General features: G+C 44.2%; 1 protein-coding gene across 1 annotated transcript in view; it reads left to right on the plus strand.

Moving 5' to 3' along the window:
* Positions 1–2,472: 2,472 nt before the first annotated feature.
* Positions 2,473–23,491, plus strand: part of RFC1 (replication factor C subunit 1) — a 48,434-nt gene continuing 27,415 nt past the window's right edge. Inside the window, exons 1-7 of the mRNA XM_066573181.1 lie at positions 2,473–2,613; positions 5,289–5,411; positions 6,707–6,788; positions 8,025–8,144; positions 19,361–19,587; positions 19,681–19,758; positions 22,571–22,645. Coding sequence (XP_066429278.1) covers positions 2,611–2,613; positions 5,289–5,411; positions 6,707–6,788; positions 8,025–8,144; positions 19,361–19,587; positions 19,681–19,758; positions 22,571–22,645 — 708 coding nt within the window. The 5' untranslated portion in view covers positions 2,473–2,610. The remainder of the gene's footprint in view (positions 2,614–5,288; positions 5,412–6,706; positions 6,789–8,024; positions 8,145–19,360; positions 19,588–19,680; positions 19,759–22,570; positions 22,646–23,491) is intronic.

Raw genomic sequence — 23,491 nt, forward strand, 5'->3', positions numbered from 1 at the left:
CTGCCCACCTTCTCTCAAGTCCAATGTATAAGCAAGTCTTTGTCTTACAAACATGTGCTCGAACCTGAAACTGAAAGTAGATATCTCTTTGTTGAAGAAGATTCTGTGTGGGGGATGGGGAGGAATGGGAAAACACTCAGTATTGAATACAAGCAATAACATAACACTGTGATTTAACTCTTTCCTTATGCAGCAGAGTTCCACATTAGGCTGAAGTCACAAAACACACATAATACGTCTAGTTTAGTACAAATCGATGGACATTTTATACTAACTAATCATCATGTCTATCACACTTCAAAGGGCATACTCATCCTAAAGTGGTGGTCTCCCTCCATGTCCAGATTATCTACCATGTATGGAAGAAATCTGCACTTTATAGACTATGGTGTAGATCACCAGTGAAAGTAATGGGGTGTGGATTTGACGTAAAATCGGTGCAGATTCCACTGTGTGAACAAGCCCTAAGGGCTCTTTCACAATGAGATGTCTGAGCGTCAGCGATGCTTTTTCTTGCAAAAACATCGCTTCTGCTTGTGATTTTCAAGCAATAGACAATAGGAGATTCTAATGTTAAAAACGCATCGCATGAAAATGGCAAGTTCGTGTGATGCGATAAAAAAGGAGGCTTCATGGGGAAATATGGGAGATAATAAAAAGCAAAACGCAGAAATATAGGACATGCTGCCATTTTTTTTTCACTCCAGATCACATGAATGACACCATCATAAATTGGGATGAAGCCAAAAGCAGTGGTTTGATAATTCTGCGCTCTCACATTGTGCGCTTTTAGGGCTCAGTCACACGGGTGCATCGGCGCCCGTGTTACTGCAGGAGGAAGACAGCCGTACTTCAAGACGGACGTCTCTCTGCAGCGCCGGGAGAAAGAACATGTGACCGGCTTCATTGCCAGTCATGTGTTCTTTCTTCAGCGCTGTGGGGAGTAGCCTGTCTTGAAGTATGGCCGTCTTCTTCCTGCAGGAAGGGCTCAGTCACACGGGCGCATCGGCGTTGGTGTACGGGTGCCGATGCGCCCGTGTGACTGAGCTCTCAGGGTGCATTCACAAGTTGCTGATTTGCTGTAGATTTTGTCACAGATTTTGGGGCAGATCTGCAACAGATATCACCCTTATAAATTGAAGGCATGAAATCTGCTGCAGATCTGCCTCAAAATCCGTAGCAAAGCAATAACGTATAAAGGCATCCTAACATTCCCCGACCATGCTGCGGATTTTTAACAGTATCCACATACGGATTTCTGCTGCTTACTAGGACTCGCTATTCTATTACAGAGGCTTTCCATGCTATTTTTATAGAAGCATCCTCAGAAGAGTTCTTCAAGAGTTAATCAGCTGGGGTCTGCCGCTCGGGACGCTGATCTTCATCTGTTCGGGCGCCCGCTGTACAGTGTATGGAGCAGATCACTCCGACGTGTGTAGTGTCCGGCGCTGGTAATCGCACACGCAGCTCCTATTGAGATCAACAACAGTTGCGTCTACAATTACCAGCGCCGCTCACTTCACATGGGTCGGCGCAATCAGCTTTCGCTTGATACCCTGTATGTTGTGGTTATGACAGCGGGCAGCTGAACAACTGATCGGTTGGAGTTGGCGAACCCCAACCAACGAGCTAACCTATCCTGAGGATACCTCAGCAATAAAAATAGCTTGGAGAATCCCCTTAATTAGCAAGTGTAGATGCAGCCAGACAATTAGCAGCAATCCGCGTTAGGGTGGATCATCCGCAACATTATGGCTGGGCTCACATTGGGCGAAACTGCAGCGGAATTTCCGTGCAGACTTTCCGCATGGACATTCCGCCTGCAATCTTAAGCCTTGAGACTAAGAAGCAAAGTGAACGAAATGTGCAAAAATCTCATCCACGCGCTGCGGGCAGACCGTTGCGGCCGAGGCGCGTGGAAACTGACATGTAGCGCGGAATTCAAAGCCGCGGTATGGCAATTGTACTGCCGTTTCCGCTGCGGCTCTCTATGGGGAGAGATGGCTGCAGCGGAATAAGCCGCTTTCAAAACCTGCGCCAAACGTCTCGTGACTTCAGCTGCAAAGGTTCTGTGCGGTCCTACTGCGGACATTCTGCGAGATTTGCGCCCTGTGTGAACCGAGCCGTAGACCGGGCTGATATGAGCGCATGTGGCAGATGACGCTGCGTGCCGCCCATAGCCATGCACTGGCTTGGCGTGTCTAATAACTGCCATGGTAGGGCATGCTGCCATTTTTCTTTTGCATATATTTTGCGCACGCCGTGTGAGCGGCAACATGGCGGCCTGCGTCAGATTGCTGCAGTGTATTAGGCAAGCCGGGGCATCCAACTATAGCCTGTAGGGATGAGTGTGGTGATGGGGCTGCTGTATTATTATGACTGCCACCATGACTTGTTACTAGGAAGCAGAGGGCATCAGAGCTGCACTCAGTGATGTATAATGGAGGGTGCAGGCTGGGGTGCTGTGACCCGGCAGACCTGCGCATGTCAGTCACACACGAGGCGGAGATGGTGGGAGGGCCCGGCGGCCTGTCCGCTCCTTGAGCGAGGAGTTGGCGCCAAGCGCGGGGTGCTAGGGAACGGCGGGAGAGGAGAGCGCAGCGCCCGGTCATGGTAAGTGAGGACCGGGGCGCCTTATACCGGGCACACAATGCAGGATGTACACAGCACTGTATAGCAGCCCGTCCTGCTGCCCATGGCTGCGGACGAGCGCTATGCAGTCTGTCACGTTCACATTGACATTATATATACGTGCACCGGGCGGGGGAGAGCTCAGTGCAAATATAGCGCAGCGCTACTCGTGTTATACACTTTTTTTTTTTAACTGCGCACTCATTTAGGCCTTAGGTATAATGATGTCTCCTTGCGGGCATGCTGGGACTTGTAGTCCACGAGCTCGAAAGGAGACGCTTATTGGTCAGGCCGTGGGTATCACTTTTGCCGCGACGCTGCGTGATGGTTGTATGCTGCGCTCATTGGCTGAGGAGCGACGACCACGTGATATGAGGTGTAAACAGGCAATGTTGCTTTTACACTTTTTTCTTTCACAAAACTTTATTACCATCGTTTGTTTACCATAGATAGAAATGGTAAATACATGGTTATCTTATCTATAATGGCTGATAGTCTATTATTAATGGTTAGTCTATTCACACATGGTGTAAAAAAAAAACAAAACATCAACAGTGACAGCTTTGGCGCACAGTTTGAGATGTGAATTTCAGTGCAGAGAATGAAATTCACAGCATTATTTTTTTTCTTGAGATGGATCATGTTATTTAGAAAATCTACAGCCGGACTTGAATCCACAGCAGATTTTATCCCCCCCCCCCCCCCCCCCCCCCCCGCTGTGAGTGAATGGCGTTTGTTGCATAGTTTACCTGCGCGTTCTGCCGCTGAAGTTCCGCAATAAATACATGAATGCACCCGGAGGGCTTAAACGAGCGATGTTTATGCATGAACAAGTCGAAATGATTTATTCTACCGTTTAAATTTTGCGCTATTGCGCACGGAAGAAAAAAAAAACAGGAAGATAGGTCCTGCCCTATGTTTTCTCGCACGAAGAAAAACTACATGCGATAAATGGCTTATCTCTTCTCACGTGTAGTAATATCGCAAGAGAATCCCGCGATTCAAAACAAAACCATTGAAATCAATTGTTTTGCTTCGTTACGTTCATCTGTTTAAGCCCTTACATCAAATAAACAGATGATTGCTGAAATAAGGCTGCTTTCACACCGGCGTTGGGGTCAGTTCAGGGTTTCCATCTCTCTGCGCCATTTTGGAGGAGAGAAACTGAAGTCAACCCCCCCCCCCCAAAAAAAATATTTTTTTTTCTCCATTGATTTCAAAGGGGTTTAAAAACTTGCAAATCACAAGACGTTGGGTTCCTCAAATTTTAGGGCTGCATTGCAATGGTTGGTTGTGCAGCCGAAAGGTCTGGGTGACATTGACTAAGTATGCGGGCAAGGTAAGGTACCTTTAGGCTGGGTTCACACGGAACAGAATTGCTGCGGACTTTCTGTGTGGAAAGTCCACCCGGCAATTCCGCCCGCGGCTCCTAATCCCGGGATTAGCCAGCAAAGTGGACAAGATTTCGCAAAAATCTCGTCCACACGCTGCGGCCAAGCCGCACTGAAACCGACATGCGGCGCGGAATTCAATTCCGCAACATGTCATTTATTTTCTGTTTTCCGCAGCGGCCTCTCTATGGGGACAGAAAGCCGCAGCGGAATGCCGACTGCGAAACTGTATCAAAACCCGCGGTTGAAGGCCATGGGTTTTGAAGCTGCCCTTTTCCAGCGGAATTCTTGCGGGTTTTTTGGTGCGGCCACTGCGCAAAAATTCCACTGAAATTCCGTCCCGTGTGACCCCAGCCTTAGGGTGCATTCACAGAAGCGAGTTTCACACGTTTCAAGACGCACAAAACTTGCAATTAAATGGACCCCATTGTGCAATAGAAGAATCACAGCATGTTCTATTTTCTGCAAGTCCGCGGAAACAGTGGGTGAAACTTCTAATCAGTACGGGAAAAAAAAACGCATCGTGCTCAGATGTGTATGTAAGTTTTATGCTAGCGCGATTTTTAATATTTGTGTGACAATCTACACAGGGTGACTATTGCAGGGAGAAGTAAACCAAGATACTGTTGGCCCGTGTGAACGGAATCCGCGACCTATCCGCAATGTCAATTACAGAGGGGCTGCGGGTCAGATGGTTTCAATTGGCTTCAAAAGAAACCGTCCATGCAGAAAGAAGCGCTTTTCCATAGCATGTAACGAACGGTATTTGCTGCGGATCCACAGTGTGGACACCAATTGCAGATTCCGCAATGCAAATCCGTTCGTGTGCAGCTGGCCTACCTTTAGTAGAAGCATAAACACTCAACTACCGTTTCCCTGAAAATAAGACAGGGTCTCATATTAATTTTTTGCTCCAAAAGATTTTACTTTTTTCGATGTATAGCTGCCTGGACACTATTTACATTGACTTTTTTTTTATTATCTGTAACTAGGGCTTATTTTTGGAGTAGGGCTTATAGTTCAAGCACCCTCAAAAGTCTTGAAAAATCATGATAGGTCTTATTTTCAGGGAAACGGGGTAGGACCAGTTCTATGACGCATGTGAAGCCAAGTACATGGGCATACTTTCACAGTCCAATATTCAGACAATGGAATGTTTGGTGTGAATGTTCTTGTCCAATAATTGTGCCATATAAAAGATCCTTAAGTCAGTGCATTATCCTTTACTTACAAGGATATTTTTTCTGTTATTTGCTTGTGTTTAAGGATATCCGGAAGTTTTTTGGTGTCGGCCCGGTTGCCAAGAAATCCACTAATGAGAAAGATAAGAAGGAGAATATCAAAAGTCCTCAAGGAGTTACTACACATAAGAAATCGAAAGACAAGAAGGTAAGTGGGATCCTCTTTATTCCATACATGTTGATGGTTTTACTCACTCTGGTTTTACATTTGATCCAATTATTGCCTCTGGTAATCATCACAATTATAAAGATGGGGTCCAGACAGGGCGGAATTGCCATGCGGACCCTCCACGCGGAATTTCCACTGCATTTACAATAGCGGCAAAGTGGATGAGATTTTGAAAATATCGTCCACAAGCTGCAGAAATAATCCGCACAAATCCTGTGCAGAAAATGACATGCAGTGCGGAATTCAGTTCTGCAACATGTCAATTTTATCTCAGCTTCCGCTGTGGAATTCACCTCTTTTCAATGAGGGGGTGAATTCTGCACAGAAATACGTGATAGAACCTGATTCAAAATCCACACCAAATGGTGCCGGTAATGGAGGCAGGCTGTCCACTGCTGCTGATCTACAGCGACATTCCAGCTGCGGACATTCCACTGCAAATCGGCCCCACGTGGACCCAGCCTATGGGCTTATTCCCACGAGAGTATATGGGCTGGTGTTTTCACGGCCGGCCGATATACGCTTCTATCTAAACAATCCCCCCTTCCCTCCCACTCACCGGCTCTCTGCCTCTCTCCTCCACTCCTGTGTTTGCAATAAAAGGGGGTGTAGCTATGCACTGCTCTGTCCCGCCCACTCCTATTGCTGGCTATGAACAAGGGGAGGGGGTGGGAGCTTAGCTACACCCCTCCCACTCCCATTGCAAACCGCTTGGAGGGGAGGAGAGAAACAGAGAGTAGGTGAGGGGGAGGGACAGTGTATATCAGCCGGGCATGAAAAACCGGCCAATATACGCGTGTCTGAATAAGCCCTAATAGATGCATAATGGTTGGGCGGTGTTTGGCCCACCATAGGGATAGGTGATAATGGTCTGATTGGTGGGGTCCCATTGCTGCCTGCAACATCTGTGTTCCTTAACTTTTTTTGAGCCGTTTATATCGTCAATCGCTGCTTGTTCTGTAAATGTACTACCCTTCTCATGGCCCCATAGTCAGGTATAGAATATCTTGGGTGCTGTGTGTTTCCCTGCACATCACAAGCAGGTAAAGGGATATAAGTAGACACTTCATCGCATTTTGGAGTTAACCAAACAACCCCTTATAATATAGGTTACTGGACGACTGTCAATGGTATGTTGGAATAGGATGTTGATGTTCACTGCAGTCAGACCATTGCTATGTAGAGGAGTTTACAGAAGCTATATTCACCGTACATACAATGCTGTATCATATACAGTAGATATTTGTTGTAATTTATGTGCTTTTTTTTTAAAGTTGAAAAGTCCTGGCACTGATGAAGAATTGAAAAAGAAGCAGCAGCAGAGTAACAAGAAGAAAAGGATCATTTATGATTCAGGTATTTCCTTTGTATCATTATTGCTTTTACTCTCCATTTCCTCGCTGATGCCGTTTAGATGCCCTGGAACTTCTTTGTATTCATGTCCGTGTTATGACGCTATGGTCGACGCATCTCATGAGCGGACTGGCCAGTCACAACTTGCTTGTGATGGACCAATGGAATTCAGTGGGCCTTCAGCACCGCGTATTATGTGTGTGGAGGAATACACATGTAATACATGGGCGACGTACCAAGTGTACAATTAGGCTGGGCTCATTTTAAATAGTGTTTTTCCTGTTTGACTGTTACAAAATTATTTAACTTTCAATAAACTAGATTTATTTGCCAAGTGTACAGACTTTCAGCGCTCTGCCAAAAAACAAAGAGAATTAAAATGGCTCAACACAACTAATATAACGAGTGGTTTCCCCGAATTTAACACAAAATGCCACATTTAATGATTACCGCAGTTTCATAGTTATTCCACCCCTTCAGTGTCTTTAGTACTTCGTAGGGTACTCTTTTGCTGTTATGACCTGCTGCACACATGACGCTCAGCCAGACACCCGTTTACGACAGCATCACATTTGTTGTAGGCGTAACTATAGAGGGTGCAGGGGATGCTGTTGCACCCGGGCCCAGGAGCCTTAGGGGGCCATAAGGCCTCCCTTCTCCATATAGGGAGCTCGGTACTATGAGTAAAGCATTATAGTTGGGGGCCCTGTTACATGTTTTGCATTGGGGCCCAGGAGCTTCAAGTTATACCTCTGGTCGTAGGTCATAACCGCAAAAGAGTACTGTACTAAAGACGGGTTGAATAATTTTAAGACTGCAGTAGTCATTTTGTGTTGAATTTGGAGAAGCCCTCTTGTTATATTAGTTGTGTTTAGCTATTTATATAGCCTGGATAAGCCCTTTAGATGTCTAATAGGTGGGAGAGGAGAGTCCCGGCTCTGGAACTATTGCTTATTAGAACAACAGGGATCCTTTTGTCACCGTTTCCCGATTCAGAGTGCCCAATTTTCTCTTTTTTATAAATGGAAACGTGGCCCCATGTGTTGAAGTCCGTGAGTTATAGAAAGGGGGGTGAAGGAGAAGCATTTACCTCTCGGCTTTGATATTTGAAGTTCCAACACAAGAACAGTTTTGTGTAAATAATAACCATGTTTGTGTTTTTTTTTTTTTTTTTTTTTTTTGTTTTTTTTTGTTCTTGTTTTTTGTTTATTAGATTCTAACTAGATCTTTATCTTTCAGATTCAGAAGAAGACATACCACCGGTTAAAAAATCAAAAAGGCCACAGGAAGTATCGCCACCAATATCAAAGCCACTAAAGATTAAAAAACCTGATCCTGTTGACTATGTCTCAGATACAGGTATGTATAACACATGGACGGCTATAAGCCATGTTAGGCGTCACTCACATCACATTTCCCCTTTACGTCCAGGAGTCCCATCTCTTCTTAGTTCTGAAATCCCTAAAGTGGCTTTGTGATGGGAACCCTGGATATAAGCCATCTTGACCATTATAGAGAGCTGCTGAAACGGAGAGCAATAGGTCTCCGTGTCAGCAGGCTTATGTTTTGGTTCTGGCATGTTGTACAATGATGCAACATTTTTACCATATGTGTTAAAGGAACACATCGGACAAAATGTATACATTGCATTATGCATAGTGCACGGCGTCAGACAGGAGCAGATGTCACGGTTGTACTTGGTGCCTATAGGGATGCAAAACACATGGCAAGACACCAGTGTTATAAGTGGCACAGATTTTGCATTAAGGTCCAGAATCATCAAGTTTTCTCTCGGGTGTTGAGCCATGACAATGGTATTTGAAGAACGCCTAAGAGGATCCCTTTATCGTGTACCATCTCACCAGGGCACAGGCTTTGCCCGTAGTGTTCCTTTCAATGCACGTACTACATAATTATACACGTGTTCAGGATGTCTTTCTTTTGCAAAAAGCCTAGAATATTGTTGACCAACGAACCCATTTTGCTCTATTTAGTGACGATCTCTGTCTCTGCAATGCCTTCTACTCCAGGCAACCAGTGCTATCCGTTTTGGGAAGGCGGCATGTGTGTTTACTGTGACAACAGAGGATCTGGATAAGCAATGCTTTATTCATTAACATTCTCTGGATTGCATGCAATTAATTACGTTTGTGTGACTTTGTTGTATAACAAATCCCGTAATGATCTCCATTTTATATCGTTGAGGAAATTTGATCAGCTCTTAATTTTATAGTGCTTCCCAGTGCAGTATGGTTACAGGTAAGGAGGGGGAAATGAAACACAGAAAACTTTCTTTAAAGCGTGGCTTGAAAGTCCTATTCTTTCTCTAAAGACTAGGGATGAGCGAGTATACTCGCTAAGGCACTACTCGCTCGAGTAATGTGCCTTAGCCGAGTATCTCCCCGCTCGTCCCGAAAGATTCGGGTGCCGCCGTGGAGCAGGGAGCTGCGCTGGAGAGCAGGGAGGAACGGAGGGGAGATCTCTCTCTCCCGCTGCCCCGCTCCCCGCCGCAACTCACCTGTCAGCTGCAGCGGCCCCCGAATCTTTAGGGACGAGCAGGGAGATACTCGGCTAAGGCACATTACTCGAGTGAGTAGTGCCTTAGCGAGTATACTCACTCATCCCTACTAAAGACCCTTTTACGTTTGCCAGTGATCAGCTTTTTTTCATGTTGACTCCTGATCATTTCCCGGTGTGACTATGCCCTGAAGGTAACCCCTCAACACCACAGGACACAAGGTTATGTCCTAATGAACACGACAGGACGTAACCTTACATCCTGTGGATGATGGGGGATCAGAAGTGAGCCTGCGCCATCCTGCAGCGGGAGCTGTCTGTTACCGATAGCAGGGGTACATAAGGACAGCATCCCCCCCGCTGTTAACCCTCTACATGCCGCGATCTATGTAGATCACGGAATGTAAAGGGTTCACAGAGGGAGGGCACTCCCTCTGTGATGTCATCAGATCCCCATGGCAGGAGGATACCAGATTCTGACTTCTCATTGCCTATGAACACTATTAAAAGCGATAAGGCATTGCTGTACAGAAGTCCTGCATTGCCTTATCATAGCTGCTATGGGTCAGGGACCCAAAGAGTGTAAAAAAAAATAAAATAACAAAAACATATTTTTTGCTCATCTTTCCCTTTTTGTATAAAAAAATAAAAAATGTAAGAAAAACCCCACATATTTGGTTGCATCGTGTCTGTAGCGACCTGTACTATAATTTAAGCACGCTATTCATTCGCGAGGCAAAAACCATTTAAAAAAATAGAGGCAAAATGCTGTAAAGCGCAATAAAAGTGATCAGAAAAGCCATATGTACCCTAAAATGGTACAAAAAAAATCTGTATGATTGCTTGTGGGGATGAGGCGGGCGCGTACTTTGACTACTGCGTGATCACTGTGATGGGTGGGCATTTGGCTCCTCTGTAATTAGGTGTGATAAGTAGAAGAGCGAGGAGAGGACAGGCATGCACATATGGTAAGCAAGAGGAGGTGGTGACTATAAAACCTGTGCATGGGATACGTTGTTACAACACTATCGTGTGAGCCTGGCCTCACATGAGACAATAGCAATAGTAGTCATGCCCTAAAAGCAATACAGAATCTAAAGTAAAACATTAATATTTTTTCTTAGACATTTTCTATTAAACTACATACAAAAAGATCTGGTGTGCTACAATTAGAAAAAACAAACAACTAGAAGACATTTCATCTAGCCAATGAAATCTACAACTGAGGCCTCATGTCCACGGGCATAATCGAATTGCGGAATCCGCGTTAGTCACCTGCGCGGATGATCCGCCGTTCAATATGCCCATAGACTATCATTGTGCATCCGCAGGTATTTAAATACCTACGGATGTAATTTTTTTCCGGGCGTACGGATTGAAGTCAATAGAAGCCGTCCGGTCTGCAGCATACTCATAGCTGACACTGCGGACGTGCCGCAGATCTGCGGGAAAGCAGGAGATTAAAAAAAAAAAAGACACGATGCATTTGCGCAGCAGTCAGGCTGGTGTACCGAGCGCATCCATCGTGCAGAAAAAAGAAGATCCAGCCAGGATGGAGGAGTGATATAATAATTGAAATAAAAAGGGTTCGCTGCATTCCAGAATTAGCGCCACTTTTGTCCATGGACTATCTGGTGCTGCAGCTCCACATCAGCCAAGGGACTGGGGCAGAGCTGTGATACTTGAGGTCTGTGGACTATTTCTTGAAAGTAAATGTATAATCGGACACCGCTCCGTGAATCGCCGCAGGTTCAATTCTTTACATCCGCAGAGGTTTCCTGTTGAGACAAGGCCTTTAACCCTTTACGATCCAATTTTGGATTCAGGGTTTCCTGGGGGGGGGGGGCTTTCTCTTTCTGCCATTATACAATGGCGCCATCTGCTGGCTAGAGCCAGTACTGCGGTATGGGACATGCTGGAGAGGCCCCCGACAACGGAGCGGCCAGTAATCTACAGTAAGAATACCCTGCCGGACATCTTCCAACATCGGGGCTGTACAGCCTTCAATCAGAATGTCTTTAGACATCAGACAGTGGATTGGAAAGTGTTAACTTTTATTGGCATATGCTTAGGCAATACTCCTTTTTTTAGGCCCATCCTGCATCTTGTGTTTTCAGATGGTCTTTACTAGAGATGAGCAAACGTACTCGGCCACGCCCCTTTTTCGCCCGAATACCGCGATTTTCAAGTACTTCCGTACTTGGGCGAAAAAATTCGGGGGGTGCCGTAGGTGAGTGGGGGGTTGCAGCGGGGAGTGGGGGGGAGAGGGAGAGAGAGCTCCCTGCTGCTACCCCCCGCGCCGCCACGCCTCCCCCCCAGCGCCCCCCGAATCTTTTCACCCGAGTACTGAAGTACTCGAAAATCGCGGTGCTCGATCGAGTAATTACTCGAAACGAGTAGGTTCGCTCATCTCTAGTCTTTACCAATAAAATTTGGCATTTTACTATTTTTTTGTGTTTTGAGTGTAGCGCTTTAAAATAGTTGCTTAACCCCTTTGTTGATTGCGTGTGTATCTGACACGACTTTCAGTTATGCTGGCGGCCTTGGTTATTATTTACACTGGCTGCTTATTTGTCCTTTAGACACTGACCTTGGGACGAAAAGTCAATGATCCTCCTGTAACAGATTTCCCGACTTGTTTTGTAGTTTATTTGCTATTAGTCACTGGTTGGAGCAGATGGCATTGTGTACTCTGCTGCTCAAACGCAAGGACTAATGATCCTTTTATACCAGTCGACTGCTTTTTACACACATCGCTCAGTGAATGGAGGAGGAGTGGGCCGGGAATTGTTCCGGGTCTCCTTCTTCCCCACCCCCTATCACTTGCCCCCACCATTCACAGTAAACAGGCAGTTGTCCATGGATGACCGATGGCCTGTTTACATTGAACGGTGCAGCTGTAGACCAAGCATGATTTTTATGGTCTGCATGAAAGATCCAATTAGTGATTTATCGCCAATCAGTCTTTCACTGCATGCATTTACACTGCACCATTATCGTGCAAACCGCTCTGTCTAAAGACAGTGATTTGCATGATAAATGTTCTTTCCTGAAGGGGCTTTAAGCCCCATTTACACGCAATGATTATCGCTCAAAATTCATTCAAACCAATGGCTTTTGATCGATAATTGTTGTGTAAATGCTTCTATCTTTCACTCTCCGGCCAGCGATGATTTTTAAGTGAGCATAAAATTTATTGTTCAGATGAAGAGAGAGCGGGGACTGCAAGCTGTGTTTTCCACGAAAGCCGCTGATTACATTGTATTCAGCTGGCAGCCCCTGCAAAGACAATGCAGCTGAGTGCAAAGTCCAGACCACATGCTGAGATTTGCAAACAGCTGCTGGAGGCTCATTTGCACCCAAATGAACCTGATAAAGTGCTAATGGGCATTAGTGCTCGTTTGAAAGATTGTCTTCGGGTGTAAATGAGCCTTTAGTCTTATATCATATAGCAGAGGTTTCTCGAAAGCAAAAAAAAAAAAAATACAAAGCATGCTTGATTTTCCTGCACATTTGCGTAGGGAAAGGGCACAAATTAAACTAAGTACTCTAATTGCCCTTTTCAATAATTGGTTAATGTTGTGGGTGCATGTTTTTGTTTTTTTTCTTTTGCGTGCACAAATGCACACGATTTGCATGTGCAAAATGTACAGTAAAACACGCACCTGGGCTCACAAGTATGCAATGCCTATTGTGCAAGTACGCGGCGCACGTGTGTACATAAATACGCTTACGCCCATGTGACACCATCCTTATGAAAGCTGTCTATAATAAAATCTGTTCTTGTTGCCCATAACAACCAATCACAGTGCAGCTTTCATTTTACCACCGCACTGTCAGAGATAAAAGCTGTGCAGGGATTGGTTCCTGTGGGTAAGCTACATTCTTCATAGAATGGTAGAGTTGGAAGGGACCTCCAGTGCCACGGGGTCCAACCGCCTGCTTGGTGCAGGATCACTAAATCATGTCACTCCTGTTTTCAAGATCTCTGCTTGCCTTTATTCAATATTAATTTTATTGTTTACTTCCAACTTGAATATCCCTTAAAGGAGATGTCCCGCGCCGAAACGGGTTTTTTTTTTTTTAAACCCCCCCCCCCCCCGTTCGGCGCGAGACAACCCCGATGCAGGGGTTAAAAAAACCACCCGCACAGCGCTTACCTGAATCCCGGCGGTCCGGCGTCTTCATACTCACCTGCTGAAGATGGCCGCCGGGATCCTCTGTCTCCATGGACCGCAGGGCTTCTGTGCGGTCCATTGCCGATTCCAGCCTCCTGATTGGCTGGAATCGGCACGTGACGGGGCGGAGCTACACGGAGCTACACGGAGCCCCATAGAGAAGAGGAGAAGACCCGGACTGCGCAAGCGCGGCTAATTTGGCCATCGGAGGGCGAAAATTAGTCGGCACCATGGAGACGAGGACGCCAGCAACGGAGCAGGTAAGTATAAAACTTTTGATAACTTCTGTATGGCTCATAATTAATGCACAATGTACATTACAAAGTGCATTATTATGGCCATACAGAAGTGTATAGACCCACTTGCTGCCTCGGGACATCTCCTTTAAAAAAAAAAAAAAATTCTAAAGTCCCCGGACGGTTTCATTTTGCGCTGCTGTAACTTGGAGGAGCCGCAGCATTGCAGATCAGGTATAATGTGGTGGGGAAAAGCCTGCTAAAGGGCCTGCAAACAGTGTGCAGCAAGGGATCATCTAAGCCCTGCTGTGTAAGAGGCTACTATAGCACTGGGTTGTACTAAAAGTGCATGTAACAAGACAGATAAATGATTTTAAACTGTTTGTCTGCTTTCCTGTATAATCTTTTGTTATTACGGTTTTACTTTTTAGGAAACAGCTGTGCCTAAATTACTAGCGGAAACATCAATAGATCCCATATAGTTTGATGGTTTGCATTACAAATGGATAGTAGCATTTGTGTGTTTTACAAGGAATTCCCTTTAGAGTCTGTTTGCTCATATGGTCTTCCCTGGATAGGTCGGGTTCTCACCTCCATCTTTTCTTAGGAGCCGATAGTATATGCCTATTTACCTAGCCTGCTGGAGCGGGAAGGCAGGGGGTCGGAGGCTCGTTTTAATATGTTGACAGTGTTTTACTGTTGTAGTGTGCTCCGTCTCTTCCACTTGTTCATATATGATCAGAGTAATTAATGGCCATTATGTTCCTGTTATGTTGTTTACTAAACCTTATAAAAGGAACCTTAAAAGGCTTGTTTAGCAAAAGCATCTCTTACATAGAGCAGCAGAGTCTGATAACAGATGCACTTTAACCCTTTCAACCTTTTCACGACCAAAGATGTTTTTTTTTCTTTTTTTTTTTGCCATCCCAAGAGCCATAATTTTATATTGATATGGCTGTATGAGGTCTTGTTTCTTGTGGGACAAATGGTATTTTTTAATAGTATCATTTAGTATACTAAAATGTAAAAAAAATATGAGGGGTGAAAAAAACAGCAATTTTGCTTTTTTTATTGTAATTTTTTTTGGGGGGGGGGAAGCGGGGTGGTAGAGATTAGTTCTTATGGCATTCACTGTGCAGTAAAAGTGACATGTAAGTGTTCTGTAGGTCAGTGTAATGATGGGGATACCAAATTTATATAGTGTTTTTTTTATTTCTATGTATTTTTATTTGTGTAGTTTGTGTGTGTGTGTGTGTGTGTGTGTGTGTGTGTGTGTGTGTTTTTTTTTTTTTTTTGCATGATTGAGTTACCACCTACTTTTTTGATAACGTTTTGTTCAATTTTTTGGGTGGTAAGGTGGGGTTAACCAAAAAAACACCCACAATTCTGGATTTTGTTTTCCAATGTTTATCATGTGGAAAACATAGCATAATATTTTAATTTGAAATTTTGCTAAAACAGTTACAAAATATGTGGGTTATTTTCATTGTTAAATCTTTTTTTTTTTTTTTTTCTTTTCCATTTTAAGAATTTGAATAAACCTATTTCTACATTTTTTTTTTTTAGTTCACATAGGGAACTTGAATCATGCAATCACTTGTTCTTTTGTACTGTGCACTGCAATACTGAAGTATTGCAGTGCATGATGATTTTTAATATCCCAGGAGTCCCATGGGCGTGGTCAACTTTGACTTCTAAATATTTGCTAGTGGCTGTCTGCTGTCTAAAGCAACTGATAGCTGCCAGTCACGGAGCTAACTCCACTTCATACAGCCTTCACAACTGCATGATGCAGTTGAGGAGGAGTTTTGATTAATGGGGGTTCAAATGCTGAGACCCCTACCAATTGGTAAAACAAAGGGCAGAAGTGCTCAGCTGAGCGGTGCCCCTTTTGGCTGTGATCGTCCAGCAGTGTGGCTCATAGACTTTCTATTGAGTCTGTACACTGCTCCAAGCGGACACAGCACTCAGATTTCAGCGATCAGTGGGATCTCGGCACCCACATCATCACCAAGGAAAAACTTCTCGCTTGTTACTATGAACATATAATAATTGAACTTTCCCGTGACCCTTGAATGGCACTTACTATTATGCACCACGCTATACTCTGTAGTGTGACATAGGCCAAGGTCACTTCGTAGCAATGTGACACGTAGCGATATTAATTGTGTGCTAATTGCAGTGCTACGTTTGGTTCAGTTACAGTGCTGCAGGAAATATGTCCAATGTGGGGTTCATAGAGTTAATCTCGATAGCGGTATTAGCTCACAGGAGTTGGGCATTGGTCAAGGTTGTCTAGCGGTGGAGGGATTTATCTATTTTGTTGATTTATTATCTCAAGGTTACTTTTACCTAACCACGGGTGCGTTGTTTAAATGATTGATTTTTTTTGTTTTTTGATCGTGTTTTGGTTTTTACAGTTTACTTTTTGTGATTTTACTTTTTTTTTTTCCGTAGCTGATGGCTTTATGTAATCGTTATAACATTTATTGGTTATTCACAATTGTTTTCACATTGCATATATACTGTATTACATTCAGTATTTAAGCCCTGGATTAGGGGCTGCCCACACTAAGATTTAAGCATCCCTGAATAGTATACATTTATGTACAAAACAAAAGGTATAAAGCGTATAGCTTTACATACCTGTAGGCTAAAATTGGTCAAATGTAACTGGAGTACCCATACTTTTGCCTAGGTTTGACCTTCTGTACTGTTGAACTTTTTTTATAGGATGGGATAGCATAGCCAACTACACATTTCTGTGCCACAGAAAAGTATGAAAATGTATGTTTGCTTTTTTTACATTTCTTTTTAAACATTACAATCTATGGAAGTTACTAAAAGTAAAAAAAACAAAACAACCTTTTGCCATATTTATAATAAAAGAATCTAAATAATAAAACAAAAAAACACATTTGGTATCGCTGTGTGTAAAAGACGAATCTATCAAAGGAACGCATTATTTACCCCGCACGGTGAACGTTGTCAGAAAACAAAAAATAAAACACCAGGATTGCGTTTTTTTGTTGTTTTTTTTTTTGGTCACCCCCCCCCCCCTCTCTCCAAAACTTTATTATTCTGGTAAAACTTTTTTAATAAGGGGATAACTGACTGATCGTGGGGGTCTCATCACTGAGACCTCGACGAACTCAAATATGAAATTTATGTGTCCTTGTGCGTTTGGTACGCGGTGTGCTGTCAACTATTTCATTCACTTTTTGAGTACAGAAGAATTTTGCGCAATTTTTCTTTGTTATTAATATCCATTGGTTACAGTTAGAGATGAGCGAGCACGCTCGGTAAGGTCAGTTACTCGAGCGAGCCTCACTCATCTCAAGTAACTGCCTACTCCTCCGAGCGTGCACTGGGGGTTAGCGGCGGACGGCGGGGTAGTGAGAGAGATCCCGCTCCCCTCTGCTCTGCCCCCCCCGAGCACGCTCGTAGGAGAAGGCAGTTACTCGAGATGAGCGAGGCTCACTCAAGTAACTGACCTTACCGAGCGTGCTCCCTCATCTCTAGTTACAGTATAAAAGCTGTTTTATCTCAATGTCCCGGTCCTATTTACTTCACGTTCTCTCTGGCGCTGAACCTGGTGACTAAAGGACATCATTTGGCTGCCGTTCTAATTTGTGTTCATTCTCCCAATAAACCGTTGGTAGCGTCCTGTATTATAACATTGATCTCCTGTGGTTGCGGATCCTTCGCTTCTCTTCTTATCTCTAGGCAGCTTGATCTAATAATACTGCAGATAATGTGGACAGCCCGAGGACCGCATTACATCTGTACGTCACGCATGTGTCATTAGTGTGCCAATACTAACCCCAGATTGATGGAGCTGACGTTTTGTTGGGCACGATATTACTTCATACATTATCATTATGTTTTCCAAGAACCGTTTACACAGAGGAATGAAATAAGTTGTTCAGTCTTTCTGCCGGTTTCTCCGTAACGTCAGTACCTTGGTAGCTTCATGTTGCAGGTCATAATTAAATAACTATTCAAGAAGGTCCTTATAGACATCAGCCACAGATACAGAATCTTCTTAGTTGTATACTGTGCTTGCCGGTACCACAATGAAAACTAATGCACCTCTTTTACACAGCCGAGAATCTCACAATTTTTGTTTGCCCGAGCGAATGAGCTTGGGGACATCCTCAAAAGCTCGGGGAGTTCTCTTGTCTGGGTTGGGGAAAGGGTATCCTTTTCTTTTTAAGGAAATACGCAAATAAGGAAGATAGAGCAATGCCTCTGCAGCGCCACCTATTGTTATAAAGACTTGTATTAAGGGTCTGACATTGGCTTGCAGAACTGCTGCCTTCCAATAGGCGGCGCTGTAGAGGTATTCTTTCATCCTCCTTATTTGCAGTTCTCCTATGTGAAACGCTGAACGATCAGTGTTTAAACTGCATGAAAAGTGCCAGAGCTGGCGCCGATTTTTTTTTTTAATGCCGGCTGAAACTGAACGACGAGTAAGAACATCATGGTTGGCTGCGTTTAAAACGAGCAAAACCTAACGATAATCATTTATAGGGTTTTCTGATTAATCCTGATCTCTCTTACGCATGCACGCACGGTATAGTATGTAAAGTATAGTAATGTCACATGGGAGCCACTGCAGAGGAGCTGGTTTCTGGTTCGTATTATAACTTATGGGTCCATTAAATGCTACTTTTTCATCTAGTTTTAGGAGTAAAAACGTTGGCTTTGTTTACGGATGACCATATGACTGTGTGGACAGGCCCTTATTTCTCATGGTTGGGCGTGTTGAAATCCAACATGCCAGCTCCTTCGTTCCCCCAACGTTAGATAGCTGGCTGGTCCCGATTAAATTATTGGGTTCAGCTGATGTCCATCTAATGTGTATGGCCACTTTAACACAAATGTCTTTTAATGTTCCAAGAAAACTGAGTCACAAATCCAAGTTCCTTGAGATGGATTCCATCATTAGGCCTCATTCGCAGATGTCTGAGGTGAAGGCTATGGTTTCTGCAGCAGATTTTTTTTTTCATTCAAAATGACCTAAATGTTCACAAGGTTTGAATGCCGGGCACATGCGCAGGAGCCTGGGAGGGCCCGAGAGCCTTGAGCAGGGACCGATGCCCTCGTTGAGCAGTCCCCGGTCACGTGTTAAAAAGGTAGCGATCTACCTTAGGCCGGTCTCACCTGACCGGATAGAAATTGCTTATTCCTCATGTATTTGATCCGTGGTCATACGCAGATCAATCAAATGCACTGGATTACACAATTCCACTCACATTAGCGAGTCGAAATTACTCACAGAAAATAGAACGTAGCAGGTTCTATTTTACCGTGGATATCCACAACCTAGAGCCCATTGTGCTCAATGGTCGCAGATATACCCGCAGCCCATACGCATCTACATTGTGTACGGGCTGCGGGTACCAGCGTCATCGCTAAGCGACGGCGCGGAAAATATGCGCATGACTAGTAGTTTTTAAAAAAAATGTTTGTACTATACATTTATGGCATAGCCAAAGGTGAAAACTACTATCATCGGCCATATTGGCTTTCATGGCTCTAAGTTCTCAACTGCCTGTTCTCTCATGCCAGCATATGCCACCTTTGAGTAATCTAGTTGGGCACATTTGCCAATTGTGTTCATCTGTTCTTCTCCTTTCAGATGAAGAAGACTTTGCGTATTTGAAAAAGCCCAAGAAGCCCAAAGAAAATGGAACTGCTGTTGTTTCTCCTCCGTCTAAGGCTCCAGTCACTGTCAGAAAAACCCACGTACCACCAGCTAAGGTTAAAACGCCAGAAAAACGGCCTTCTACATCATTGGAAGACTTCTTTGGCATGGGGAACATTAAGCGATCTAACAAGAAGCTTGTGGAGACAAAGAAAGAAGAAGTAAGTCGAACAAGTCACTTCTGGTGTTTTTACAATGCCCAGTGGTGGAAATTGCCTGTTTTATGCGTTTTTACTGTTTGTTTCATCTGACAGCCCCGTGGAAGCACAGATGACTCCATGATGGATGATGAAGCTATTGCTAGAGAACTGCAACTCGCTGAGGATGAAGAAGTGAGTAGGACAGCTTTCATATAGGAAATGATTTATTTGCCTTCTGATATGAATGCAGTGCTTAGTATTTTTTTTTTTATTTTTAATATTAGAATATTGATAATCTAGCATCTAGTTGTACAGAACAGATATCTTGGTTTCTACACAAGACGCTGCTTGTATCCTCATTGGCCCGATCGTTCCTGATGACCATTACACCTGCACTTATCAGCAGGTGGATCTTGGCACCTGCAAACAAACGACCATACTTATAGGTGTTTGTAAAGGAATTTATAAAATGGTCAAGGGTACAAAAGTAGCAATTGTGCCTTAAGGGGGCTTGTCTAAAAGCCCCTTTACTACATAAGGCTGGATTCAGACGAACGTATATCGGCCGGGTTTTCACGCGCAGCCGGTATACGTCGTCCCTCTCTGCAGGGGGGGAGCCTGGAAGAGCCAGGAGCAGTGCTCTGAGCTCCCGCCCCCTCTCTGCCTCCTCTCCGCCCCTCTGCACTATTTGCAATGGAGAGAGATGGGACGGGGCTAATTCTTGGCACTTAGCCCCGCCCTGTCCCGCCTCCTTTCATTGCAAATAGTGGAGAGGGGGCAGGAGCTCAGTTCCTGCTCCTGGCTCTTCCATTCCCCCCTGCAGATGAGGACACCGTATATCGGCTCGGCGTGAAAACCGAGCCGATATACGGTCGTCTGAATCCACCCTAAGGATTATACATGGTACATGATAGGTGAGGGCTCCATTAAAGACTTTCCTTTTGGGGTCCAGCAGCTTCAAGTTAACTTTCTAAATGCGGTGCAGATTTAAAATAGTGGGGTCTTCCTATCGCCGTCTAAAAAAGACAAAATTAAGCCCACAATCTACATATCACAATTGTGGTTTTGATTGTGAACATTCTTTATGGTAGATGAGTGCATGAGAGATCATTTTAGTGGGCGAGAGGTGACAACTTTCATAGTTCTAAACAGACTGTGCAAAAATGCTATTGGCTCCTGTGATACATGTAGGCCTGATATAAATGCTACAATAGTAATAGAAGTTTAACCACTGCCTTCCAAGCATTTAGAAACATTCAGTAACTGTCATAAGCAAGCATTTTAGTAACATTAACGGAATTTGTCACTATTCTGTTTGATGGTAATATGATAGTTATGTCTGTGGGCAGCATGGAGGGCAAGTGGAGAATAAAACCTACTGGATTAAGAATCAAAAGTAGAAGTTATTTCCATATGTTAATACTTTGGCCCTAATGACATTGGATACACTCCATGGTATACTTTCTATTAACGTCTGATACACTCCAGCGGGTATTTCCCTCCATTCATTGTGCATCAGCCAGTCTATAGTGGTGCAAGGAGTGTCGTCATTGGACAGTTGAGCAAAAGAAGAATATTCTATGGAGTGATGAATCTCACTACTGCATCTACAAATCAGAAGTACATACCTGGGTGTGTACATACAGAACAGGTTCCATTATGGTTCGTTGGTTGTAGTGACAAGAACCGTGGACACACAGGTGTGTACCTTGAGATTCTAGACGACAATGTGCTGCTGTCAATGTGACAATACTCTGGGAATGGTCAGTAATACTTCCAACAAGACAACGTGCCTTGTTACTAATCCAACACTGTTTACATTGATTTGAGGATATGGATGTTCCATATTTGGACTGGCTGCACAGTTGTCTTTGAGAGAACTCGCCAGACATTTGCAGGATGAATGGAGAGAAGTACCAGCTGAAATAAACCTGACATTAGTAGAAAGGATGTCATAGGGTATCCAATGTTATTAGGGTCAAAGGAGCCCCGCTAAGTGTTTAGCATGTGAAAATAAATAAATCTTAATTAATTCTTGCTCAGGCGTTCAATTTCTTTTTGGTAGTTTAGTGTACCGGCTGGACTTCTGGTTAAATGTATCTCAATAGGATCTGTTGCCTCGACAGAGCGTGCATGCCCTTTAAATGGGGATAGGTGGGTAAGCCACTGCCAGGCACCTTTGGTGGTAATTTATATTTCTGAGAACAAAAGGATTCTCACCTACCCCCAACATTAGCCATCAGGGGGGAGTCAGGAGGTCACATACATATTGGATGTTTGGCGGATTCAGCCGATATACCTTGTATAGTCAGTTTAAGTCGTCAGGACTTGCCAAAGAATCTCCTATCTCTCTATGGTTTGTTGAACAACACCCGCTGTAAACTGTGTCTAATCTCCTTTTATTATGGGTTACAAATCTTATTGAAGAGGCATAATTAGATTAGTTCTTTTTACAGATCTGTGTCCTTTCCAGGTGATTAAAAATGATAACTCTCAGCCAAGGCTAACACGTTTACATCTTGCAGGGACTTTGAGATGTGATGTTGATGGCCTGTGACCCGGAGCTAAAGCGTTCCTCATTGGATGGGTCACAGTTGGGGCACCCTATATAGATTTGTTAGCGCATCTCTCCTGTTTTTCCTTCCAACCTGATTACAGTAAATAACTAAGATGGCTTTGACCTGAAATGACAACCATTGCTATAGCTGGTAGATGGAATTACATTATTTCTGGATTAGAAAAAAAAAGTGTCATCAAAATTGCAACTTTAACTCGCCGGCGGTCTCGATAAAATTGGAAAAACCCTCCCGAAAATGCCACTTTTTTATTGTACATTTTGAGATTGTTATATTTTGACACAACTCAGTTGGCTAAAGTGCATTTTTAACAGAGCTCATCCTAACCTGCTGGGGGGTATATAGCATTTTATAGTAGTCCAGGCTTCTGCATATGTAAAAAGGTCTCTGAATAACCAGCTAAAAACTTGTAATTTGCTTTATCATAGTTGGAAAGACAGCTCCATGAAGATGAAGAATTTGCTAAGACCCTGGCAATGTTGGATGAGGCTCCAAGAAATAAGGTATCTCGCCTCGTTTTACAGCCTGTGGCTGGATTCAGATGAACGTATATCGGATCGGTTTTCACGCCCAGGTGATATACGTCGTCTCTCTCTGCAGGGGGGGAGGCTGGAAGAGCCGAGAGCAGTGCTCTGAGCTCTCGCCCCCTCTCTGCCTCCTCTCCACCCCCTGCACTATTTGCACTGAGGAGAGGTGGGGTGGGGCTAATTCACGGAACTTAGCCCCACCCCCATCCCGCCTCCTTTCATTGCAAATAGTGCAGAGGGGCGGAGAGGAGGCAGAGAGGGGGCGGGAGCTCAGTTCCTGCTCCTGGCTCTTCCATCCCCCCACCCCCCACCCTTCCTGCAGATGAGGACGACGTATATCGGCTCAGTGTGAAAACCGAGCCGCTATATGGTCGTCTGAATCCACCCTGTTGATGATAATAGATCAAATAGGTTGGATTTTTCTGACCATTTTTAATGTCCGTTGCAGAATCTGGCATTTTATCTGTGCCCTTAAAGATCACTTGGCTGACAAATGTTTTATGCCTTCGGCAACTTCTAGTATTCGCCGTGAATTATTTTATGTCGTCATGTTTTGCGCTTTAATAGACAACCGATCTAAGGCCTAGGGCCGCGGTGCTCAACCAACATATTGGGCCTCATTTATCAAAACTGTCAAAGGGCTCCTTCACACGATCGTAGGCGCATTTGCGCACGCCTCAGCACTGCATTTTTGCAGAACGAACTATTCCGTATTTTACTGTACTTTTTCTGACGGCAGGGCATGTTGATTTGCGCTACTGACTTCTATGGGAAACTTTGATGCGCAGAAAAGTAGAACCTTTTTTTTTTTTTTATAGCGCG

The sequence above is a fragment of the Eleutherodactylus coqui genome, chromosome 7, assembly GCF_035609145.1.
Source record: "Eleutherodactylus coqui strain aEleCoq1 chromosome 7, aEleCoq1.hap1, whole genome shotgun sequence".
In the NCBI taxonomy this organism is placed as follows: Eukaryota; Metazoa; Chordata; class Amphibia; order Anura; family Eleutherodactylidae; genus Eleutherodactylus; species Eleutherodactylus coqui.